An 11,140-nucleotide genomic window follows, 5' to 3' on the forward strand; every position below is an offset into this window, starting at 1 on the left:
CACTGGTGGGCCATAAAAACATTTTAAGTTGGCCACAGACCAATTTAAAAAAGTTAGATTTAGGTCATTTGTGTCACTATCTTTAGTTCTACGGGAATAATGGCTTTGGGAGAAATAAAAAAGGAATGCAAATTTATTGTTCAGCCGCAAGTATCTCACTAATGTACGGTGGAATAAATAATCTGTTTGAAATATGTTCTGCTGTGTTTTGTTCCAAACCTATTTACAGTTTTTTCTTTCATAAAAGTTTATTGGGCCTTTTTTGCAACGAAAATGGGCCACAAAAGAAGAAAAGGTTGACAACCACTGGCTTAGGCGAATATGCGTGTAGTGTGCAACCTTTGTGCACAATACCAGTGAAAAAAATATTACAGTTTTTATAAGGCGATCCCAAAAAAACTATCATAAGGAAGATAAAATTGAATCGATCATAGAACGCAATATAGATGTCCGATAATATCGGATGAGAACCGATACCCGATACCAAGTGTTAGTATCGGTAGTCTTCCGATACTAGGGCGGTATCGGTTACGATCCGTTACCAATATAATGTGGTAATTTCAAGCATGATTTGCAATCCAAAACAGCGATTCTACCTCGATATCAAAACATGGTAGGCTACATTTAAAGTGACTAAATTTCTTGACGCTGAAGCAAATTCGACCTAAAAAAATGAAAAAAAAGCTCTAAACGTTACGATTTCACATTTTGCTTGTTTGAGTTTTGTAATGACGTCATTTGGTATGGGGTGAGTTCGCGATACTCTTGTCCAAAATGTCAACCACCGGAAATTGCTAATATACGTACGTGTTTTACCGTAAAACTTTATACAAAATGGTACAAATACATTAATTTAGTCAAAGAAAACCAGGGAGTCGAACCGTTTGACTTTTCCGGTTCAGGTTCGGTTCGGTTTCAAGGATTTTTTCGGAAACCGGTTCAGCTCCGGTTCGACCATCGTAATTTTAAAACCGGTTCATAAAGTTCCGGTTCAGATACAATATAATTTGCGTTAAATCGCAAAATGTGGGTCGATAAATGTAGGGAATAATCTTTTAATAGTAAGTCATTTAATCTAAGTTCCGTGACGCATTAAAAAAACAGCAACTCATTATTGAAATATCTAAAAAATATAAAAAATCAACGTTTTTTAATCAATATTCAAATTTGTTCATTAAATTTTACATATGGCATAACTTGAGTCTTTAAAATACAAGTTGTGACGTCATGCTGGAGTAAACCGCTTTTGTTAACAGGTTCGGGTTCGGTTAAGGTTCATGTTCTTTCACATTAGTCGGTTCATTTTTCGGTTCGGCTCGTTAAAAAAACGGTTGAGATTCGGTTACGGTTCGGAAAAAATTGACCCAAAACCGGTTCATAAAGTTCCGGTTCGGTTCTAGTTCGACTCCCTGAGGAAAACACGGATATTAATAAAAAGTAAAAAAGGGCGTATAACGTATAAAAAATATAACAGCATAACTTGTAGATAATGTATAGTGAATACATTATAAAGGTAAGGCTAAAACCAAGTATAACATATTCCCAGGTCGCGTTAAGAGGTTGTGTTGTTTTCAATGCAATTTCACCCAAAAAATAACTCCAGTTAAAATTATTATCGGCTTCTGAATATTTGCAAGCTCAAAAGTAAAAGGCAAACATCGTTTGCAGACCGACGTATAGACTCGCAAATTATGTTCCATGCAACTTCAGCATCGTTTCCGTTTGCGTGGTATCTGCGCTCTCTAACGAGGGGGTGACAAATAAACAGGACATAAAATGCAAAGACATTTGAAAAACGCTAAATAGAAAACAATAGAAGAAAATCTAACATGCCTAAAAAAGCACGGATAAAGAGTTGAACATAGTTTTTTGCTTAAATTGTTTTAGATTTTTGTCCACAGGATTAGTGCTGAATCATGGTCGCATACGTAGTTGTGCTGAGTCAGATGCAATCGTAGGCGCTCTCTTCTTGTTGTGAAGATCCAGCTGACGTCATGTTCTGGTAATTACTTCCCTGTGGTCTGGGTCTTTGGCTTGGGTTGGGAAGGTAAGGGTTGCCAGCAATTGGAACTTCGTAGTTTCTAAAACACAAAAATTATGGTTTTTTTTGTCGAACTCCAAACCAGGGCTCGAAAACTAGTTCTACCAAAGATTCATATTTGAAAGTATATAGTATTTTTAAGTTCCTGTCAATTCGGTTGAATGTTCTACAGTTGAATGCAGTGTTGCAATGACTCAAGTGCACTGAAGTCACTGTTTTCAAATGACTTGACTTTCCGACAAATCACTTCGTTTGAATGCTTTGATGAGCATTTTTTTTAAGTTTTGAAAACTGGGTTATTTGTCTTATTTTTGCACATAAAATAATTTACTCGCTCTTTATTGCGTTTATGTTATCTTTTCTTATTGCTCATAGTTGACTTGAATTTTTCAAATTAATTGCTTACAACACTGTTTGAATGCAACACGTCAGAAGCACAAGACGATGGCACATGCGTGGGAGAAATAGAACCGTAAAATAGATAATCATTTATTTAATAAACTGTATATTCACTGAGCTCCACATTCAACGCTTTAAACGCCCAACACTTTAGTTAAGAAGACTTGATCTAAACTTTTCAAACATTTTACTGAAACGGCCAAGAGTGAAAATGTCAAATCAAAGTTACCAAGGACGCAATTATTGATGTAACATCATGAAAATACTTTGGTTTACTCGCCCTCAGTGTGACTTTAGTCCAATTACCACATGACAGCAGTAAGTAAACATTTGGTAACAAATTTAAGTCAGTGAAGTTTTCGCCAAATACAGTTCAACACATGTTGAATAATTAGGAATTTTAGAACTTACCCAACATTTTCAACTTTACCGGGAAGGTCTTTATTGAAATGAACTGAAGGTTCATCGAATTCTGTAACAACATTGTTACAATTACCTTCTACAACAACAAATTAAACATGCTTTTACGTTAGAGTGGCATATATACGACTAAAAGAGTAGTAAAAAAAATATAAGTGAATTTGATCCAAGAAGTTGTACAACTGGTAAACGTTACTTTCAGTACAGGGAACATAAATAAGTTGGCCAAACTTACTTGGTTTTCCTTTAGAGCGTACAACCCGGAAATACTTGATAGATACAATGATCAGAACAACAAGTGATATTACGAGCAGGATAGTGACAACAAGCAGCGATGATAGAGGCACTGAAGTGTTGGCTTGTGGGGGAGGGACTGCAGACGTTGAGCTATATAACGTAGTACTTGGCGCTTGTGGAATTCTTGCGCTGACTCGAACAAGGAAGTGCTGGCTTGTGCGAAACGGATATCCCGAATATATTCTGACGCTATATTCGCCGAGATCTGACAGAGACGCCTTAAAAATAAAACATTCTTTTTTATTCATTTACACCGAGCATTAATTGGTAATTTGGGATGAAGATATTCTAAAAGCAAACCATGATCCATGCACAAAATTGGAAAGAAAAAAAACAAGACAAACCCAAAAAATACACACACATTAATATTTTATCCCAAACTTCACTTACATTTATAAAGTGGAGCACAACTTTGTTCAAATTGTCTTCGTTCTTCTTGTAAAAATTAACTACATTTTTACCTTGAAAAAGTTTAAAATACAGTTTAGATTCACAATTATGCGGTAACCAACAGCTTTGGTAATTTCAATTCTTACCATGTTTGGTGACCGTTACGGAATTTAAACCAGAAACTGGCGGATTTGATTCAAATCCAATCTCAACATGAACGTCCTTATGTAGTGATATAGAGCGCTGATATAGCCCATCAAGAATTGGAGGATCTATTGGCATAGAAAGTATAACAGTAATGATTTTACTCATATCTGTTTTTTTTTATTCAAAAAAATTGCGTTTGATTTATTTTTAATTGAGTTAGAAACTTACAAAGGATATTAAGTTTCACGGATCTCTGATAACTTTGCTGTGACGTAACAGAGCTTTGATAACACGTCACATTCCGGTTGTTATCCGCGTTCGAGAAATCAACATAAGCCCACGCCATCTATGTGACGTAACAGTATATTAAACAATGGTATTTTCTATTTCATGCAAGCTTTGTTTCTTACCTTTGTGCCATTATAATAAACTGTTTCACTCCCTAGAATTGCGACCTTTTCCAGTGTTTGATTGATGACGTCACAAAACATAAGTACTTTCGCTCCCTGCTTAATTGTTTGGACGAGATTGCCTTTTGTTAAATCGAGAAACGGACCTGGAAACATTAAACGCTAGTTGAGAGTAGGGTAAAAGAACATATCTAGGCCGTTTAAATGTAAAATTAACTATTATCATGAAAACTTTGCATTTAAGAAAACATTAAAAGCTTGTAAATTCTTTATACTACGTTTTGCTGTTCAGTGTTGAAAAATAGTTCATCTATGTTGCTAAACTACCACTTTTAGGGATAATTACCGACAGGTTATGAACCACTGCGTTAAAATAACAACAAAGTAGTAACGGTTCCACCAAAACTCACCATTCCAGCATTGTGGTCGTTGTCCAATCCACTCTGCTCTAGCTCCACATGTGAGGTTAAAATTCCTTCCAATAACACTTCCATTAACAGTATCAACAAACACAGTGTTACACTGAACAGATGCCTGGTCATTGTATCGGAATTTTGTGTTTAACATCACATCAGAATGAACAATATCAGCGGGTTTTGGACAATCTGTTTCAAGGAATGCGAATTGAACATGTTGGTCGAGTTTTTAAGCAGTTTAAACGCCATATTAAAATCGACTACTACTTACGACCTTACGTGCTAGCTAGATGTTACTAATTTAATTTTGCAACCGGTTACATGCTTAAAAATAGTGTTAAAAAACACGTTTGACACAACATTTAGTGTAAGCGCTATTTGCATGTAAAAATATATATTTTTTTTGTATACAAAAAATAAAAGGAACCTTTAAGCTAGTTTTGATATCATGCCCGACTTACGTTTAAGTTGTATTGGTGATTGGGTTTCGCTATTGCAACAGCACATCAGAAAAGCGCTGATGTTATGTCCATCAATAAGATCAGGTCTGAGGAAGGTCACGGTTAAGTTGAATGTCGTTTTGTTTGAAATATTGTTAGAAACATTAGCGAGGGTTGCGTTGTTCATACGAATGATAGTAAAAGATCTGACGTACGCGGAGGCAAATCGTGTGGTTTTGCCAGCTTTTTTAAAATAAAGATTCATATCATGAAAACGAACATAAGACGAGTTCGATGTGATCACAACCGTGATATTTGGAACACCAACAGCCCAAGTGAGAGATTGCAAATCCTTGTTGTCTTCAGAATAAATGGAGAAACACGAAGCTGTAGAAAGCGATCAAAAGTTGAAAAGTTAAATTTGTAACATAATAAGTTTAAGATACCAAACGATAATTATGCCTAAGATAAAAATAAAATACGTTTTCAGATGTTTCTAGGGAAAAATACAAAGTAAAGGCGAAGTACCGTAAATATGAAAGGGGTATTACTTCGAATATATCTATTATTTTTTAAATATAAACTCATTACACAGAACTTATAGTCGGCCATTTTTGACAAATGTAATCAATTTTGTATACGCTGCTACTTCGCTTTTTGTCGAATAAACGATTTTGGTTTGTTAATAATAAAAACTTACTTTTAATGGCTTGTACTTGCGCTCCAAACTGTGCAATCACAATAAAAAATAAAATGCACAGAAGCATTTTTCAGATATTTATTAGACAAGTATACCAATGAAGAGTACTGACAAACAAATGTTTGTATGGAATGATGCACAGAGTTATTTCAACACTGCAGCCCACGCTTTGATTCGTGAAAACATTACAGAGGTTGTCCTCACTAGGAACTATTTGTGGGCGTTTGAACATTAAATCACTGCTCGTGACACACAAAAAACAACCAAAACTCTCGTGGTTTATCGAGGTTTTTAATTGCAAGCAATTTTTGTAATACCTGGGACTCAAGGGATTCGCTTGCTATTTGTAATAAGCTGATTTTACTATATTTGTATTGATATTCACGACCAGAAAATGCCGTTAAATTGGAAATATATATTATTTTCAACAGAAGCCTGATTCTGTATTGCATCTCGAGTATTCAAACTTATAAGTTCTATTTACTCAAGCCAAAAGTTTATCGAGCTGGGCCGATTAAAAACTAATACTACAAAGAGGATAAAGACCAACTATAATTTAAACGAAGAAAGTTAGATTCCAAATTGTTGGAAAGGTAAACGTTTTTATATATGCTTTTACCTTTAGTATGGTTTGTTAAAGGTTAACCCTGGTGGCGTATTATTTGTAGCAGCAATGCGTAAAATGCTTGTGTATTAGCAAATGCGTCAAAAAGTTGCTTTTTTAAGTACTAGCTGGCTTAAGAACAACAGATGTATTTAAGGTTAGGTATTTTTGCCGTCACGCTCTGACGTAATTTTGTGACGTCATTCCAGAATTTTTTTTATTACCAACCACCAAAACATAGTTATTAGAACGCAAGGAAAAAGTTTGCATTTTACGTCATATATTTCAGTTAGGCAGAAAACAAATCAGAACCCTCTTGTCACTGATTAAACTATGAAAACAAACTTACTTTCTATACTTTGAACTTGCAAAGAACATTTCACAACCAAAATGAGAAGCATAAAGCTTGCGAACATTTTCCTGTTGTTTTCAGTGTTAACAAAACCTTACCAGGAAAAAGCAGTTCGAATGAACCTGTAAAATTACCTTCTGTAATCCACATTAAAATGTTTGCAAAGTCCTACTGTCACCTTACTATAAACCAACTCATTAACATCGTTGATTGGAATGATTCACGGTGCGCATTATTCACACTTGACTATTTTAGGACGACATCATTCAAGTAAGCAGTTGCTTTGTGGTATATCATACAGACCCATGCAGGGGTCAAGTCGCCATAAGAAAAATACATTCTACCAAATTGACTAGCCAGGTGCATGCTTAGCGTAGATCTGTAACGTCTTTGCGATGGACTCCAGCCTATAACCGAAATAAGAACAACATCAACGTCGGAATACAACACAGTTCAGAATAAGACCAAAATAGGACTAATACCTAATAGTCGTAATAACGTCTAAATCGGAATAAGTCCTAAACCAGTCGAATTGTGGTCAAACTAGGAAGCACCAAACGTCGACACAAAAATGGCCGATTTCTCCTCCCCCCATCGTTTCATAGTCTCTACCTAGAGTTTTAGGCATTATTTTGGCCACTTAGGCGGGTTTATGTCTTATTCAGACAGTTATGTTTTTATTCTGTCGTGGATATGTGGATATTACGGCATATTGGACTTTGTTATTTCGTTCGTCTTAATGCTTTAGATATTGTTACTTTTTATAGGTTTGATTGTGTGTTTCTTTTGCAGTATTGCTATTGCATCGTGCGCTACACCTCTCAAACTTAGAAGTTAAACAGGAAAATCGTTTGTTTTTGTGCTTCGTGCAAAATATTAACGTGTTCTCTGTCATTGCTGTAGAGTCCGAGTCCGACTCGGGACTCGAGTAAGACCACGTAAAACTACCCGACTCCCGAATCCAACATGCGCATTCGCAGAACTATATTGTTTATCACGAGCTGCCATTGCTGAACTTCAAGCTACAGTCGGTATTTTTTGTACAACTAACAAAGGGATACTGCAGTAAATAAAAAAACATATCCATTGCTTAGCTTCATTTGTAAGATAATAGAAGACAGAACAAGCTGTTATTACAAAATACTGCAAAAGTTATAAAGCACACCAACATTTTTCTTACATATATATTATATATATATATTCGGAAAAAATACGTCTTCGCTCTTAAACAAACAAAAAAAAAATGTTTGTTCCCTAACTATAAGTGTACAAAATTATTTCAAAACAAAAATTAGTTTTCCGATTCTCGGTCATCAGAACTGTCATGGTTGGAAAATATTCACCATATGCGATTCCACCTTTACGAAGGTGGGCTAGGTCCGGTTGATGGAAGGCTTCAACGAATATTCACAGTTCTTGGGGTTTCCAGGGCGATCTTGGTCAACAAATTTGGAGTTGTTTTTGATTAATTTGAGTTATATTCGAGTTACTGAAGATTGATAAATGGTTAATTGGAATTTTACTAAGAAAATTTTTTTTTATTCAGTTAAAATTTCTTAATTTTTTTTCCCTGGTGGCGTATTATTTGTAATAGTAATGCATAAAAAAAAAAAAAAAAAAAAAAAAGCTCTCAATGTTATTAAGCGTAGCGAACGCACCAACAAATGAAAGTATAATCTTGAGGTGTTAAATGTGTTTGGAACAATTTTATTCGAATTCTAAATTTTTATTCTAAAGAGCCCTGGACTGTTTTGGCCAGTAAAATATTAAAATTTTTACCAATACTGACACTATACTTATATTACACTTCACCTACACCAAAACAAAAAGGAGAAAAGTTGACCTTCTGCCGATGCGCAGTTATTACTCGGGCCCTACCTGCCTGTGGCGGCACCATATCCCTTTGGGAATGGTTGTCCTGTGGAGGGCCTGAACCATTACTTACATGTCAGACATTCCCGGCCTCCTTTTTGGCCAATGGGTAGAAGAAGCCACTACCCCTTTGCCTTTTTCTTTACTTTTACTTTCTTTGCCTTCCTTTAGTTAGCAAAACAAAAAATAGAATGCTGTATTTTTTTTTAGAGAAGCCTGTTTTTTGAGGGCAGGATAACTAGTAAGTATCCAACATCCATTACTTGCCCTGAACAGAAACGAAACAATGACGGACCAATCACATGCCGACTCAGACTCGACCAGTAACCGACACACCTCAACATCTTCCTAAGAACCCCAGACGACGATGACCGCAACATTTGTACTATCGACCTTTATCTCTCAACATTGTATAGCCGTAAAATGTTTTGTTTACTCTCTTTGGTGTTTTTTTTTCGCCACCCCCAATAAACGTCTTCCCTGGAGCACTCATGGCGTGGCAACAATCGAAAAAAAATTAAATAACTCCAAATTTTCCCTATATTATAATCCCTACCTATACTACCACCACAAACAAAAGTTAAAAGTTTACCTTCTCCCTTGCGTAATTTACAACTGCGGTCCTACCTCGAAGTTTGGGTGATCCATACCTGTTGTCTGTTTATTCAGACTTCAGATAAGTTTATGATGACAAGAGTTTATGAGTTTGATGACTTATAGTAAACCCAGTCTTCCTATGGATGCAACACCATTTGAAGGCATGTCTGAACAACTTTTTTAATATATTATTATTGCCTTTTTTGCTTTAAAATTACAAATAAAATACCATCTTCATTTTGCCATTGAAACAACCTTTTGGGAATGCTTGTCCTGGGAGGCCAGTCCGAAACCCATTACTGACACTTCAGGCATTCCCTGACCCCTCTTTGGCCAATGGGAAGAAGAAGCCACTACCCCTTTACCTTTTTCTTTACTTTTACTTTATTTGCTTTCTTTTAGTTAGCAAAAAAAAAAAAAAACTCCTTTTGGGGAATGGTGATACTTACCTAATCGTGGTATTTAACCGGATCACTGTGGGGTTTGTGTCCGTTTTTTGGGGGGGCCAGTATAAATGCTAAAACTATTATCTTACTGAGACTACTATTTATTGCCTTATTACCTACACCACAAACCAAAGGCGAAAATGTTGACCTTGTGCCGAGGAGCAGCTTTTTTTTACCATATCTTTCCCGACCTGCTTTTTAGTCAATGGAATTACTTTTCACTTATTTTATTGTATTTTTATTTTTTTATGACAGGGACAAGGGTTATCACACGACTGGGCCCAGACCATTACAATTTCCGGCATCTTTGTTGGCTAATGGGAAAGATCGAGCCACAGCCCTTACCTACTTTCTATTTTAATCAATTTAGTTGTCAAAAAATAATAGCCTAATTATAATAATAATATTTTTTAAGAAACAACCAACAAACTAAAATTTAAACGCAGATTACTTGATACCCGAAAAAGTAACATACTATAATGTAAAAAAACAACAAAAAAACGCGGCAGGGTGAAAGTACGGTCTTGCTTCACATTGTGGTAGGCTTAATGTTACTTAAATCGTATTTTTTTCTCAAAAAAATAAAGTGAAGATAAGAAAAAAATTTTATAATTCTCATAACATTGAAGGCTTCTAAATTACCGTTTAAAATTACTAAAAATAATACGATCTTAAGACTATTTAGTTAAGTGACATCATTTGCTTCAAAAAGTGATTGTGGCTCCTGCCATGAAACAAAAACCTAAACAAATTTGCGAAAACGAGAACTTTTAAATTTCAAAGCTTGGTTTCTTTTTCTATTTAATTAGGCTTCTCAATCGCAAACCACAAACGAAAGTTTAATCGATAATTACCTAAAGGAAATTTATGCCGTTAAGTGATGTTGCCTTTCAGATGTGCCGAGTAATCTTTGAGGTTTACTTGCCTTCAACTTACGGGAGCAAGCACGGCCCATCTGGGAAGTTAAACAACTTGAGCTTGGCTTGTCCTTCGGTAGGCGATTGGAAGAAGACTACTCGGAAGTTATGTGTGATTAAGGTTGGTTGATTGCTGCAGGTTTATTGTTGTGAAAAAAGGTTGATTACACCTGAACGAGTAAAGAAATCACATGAAACTGTTGTTAATAAACACCAGCAATCCACTTCTTTCATTTTCTTGGTATACGTGTCCACTATACATACACCGCGCCTGCTAACAACTCAACAAAAAACTCTACTAAAAAAGCGATCTTCGAAAAAAAATAAGCCTAAATTATTAATAAAAAAAACTTACAAAAGATAAATGTTTTAATAGTTATGACAAAAGCGAGTCGAAAATATTGCGAGCCGAAATATTGGCAGTTTGTCCAAACGCACTTGGAGAAACCGCAAATTGTTATTTATTCATTGTGAAGTCATTTTCTCAAAAACAGTAGCGTTTGTGGATTCTGAAGATTGGAGGTTACAATAGTTCTTATGTGCATATCAGTTCATCTGCAGTTGGATTTCAAAAAAAAAACAATATCCTAAAACTGACTTCTAAATAACAGGTTGAGTACATAAAGCTTATCACATCCTACAAATAGTTATAAGAACGAGATTTGTCGGTTTGATATAACGCTTGTACTGTT

General features: G+C 35.4%; 1 protein-coding gene and 1 non-coding gene across 2 annotated transcripts; one reads left to right on the forward strand and one right to left on the reverse strand.

The window, feature by feature from the left end:
• Positions 1-1,090: 1,090 nt before the first annotated feature.
• LOC146157581 (uncharacterized) lies at positions 1,091-3,696 on the reverse strand. Its single transcript, XM_083388261.1, has 5 exons — positions 3,666-3,696; positions 3,548-3,618; positions 3,096-3,375; positions 2,852-2,912; positions 1,091-2,081 (listed from the first exon to the last, which is right to left on the reverse strand). Exons 1-5 carry the CDS (start codon positions 3,694-3,696, stop codon positions 1,943-1,945), a joined length of 582 nt encoding a protein of 193 aa, XP_083244387.1. The 3' UTR covers positions 1,091-1,942.
• Positions 3,697-9,116: 5,420 nt separating this feature from the next.
• On the forward strand, positions 9,117-9,257 carry LOC146157582 (U8 small nucleolar RNA). The gene has a single exon (XR_014495258.1). It is a non-coding gene; the product is annotated as a U8 small nucleolar RNA (small nucleolar RNA).
• The last annotated feature ends 1,883 nt before the right edge of the window (positions 9,258-11,140 follow it).

The sequence above is a fragment of the Ascidiella aspersa genome, chromosome 4, assembly GCF_963924565.1.
Source record: "Ascidiella aspersa chromosome 4, kaAscAspe10.2, whole genome shotgun sequence".
In the NCBI taxonomy this organism is placed as follows: Eukaryota; Metazoa; Chordata; class Ascidiacea; order Phlebobranchia; family Ascidiidae; genus Ascidiella; species Ascidiella aspersa.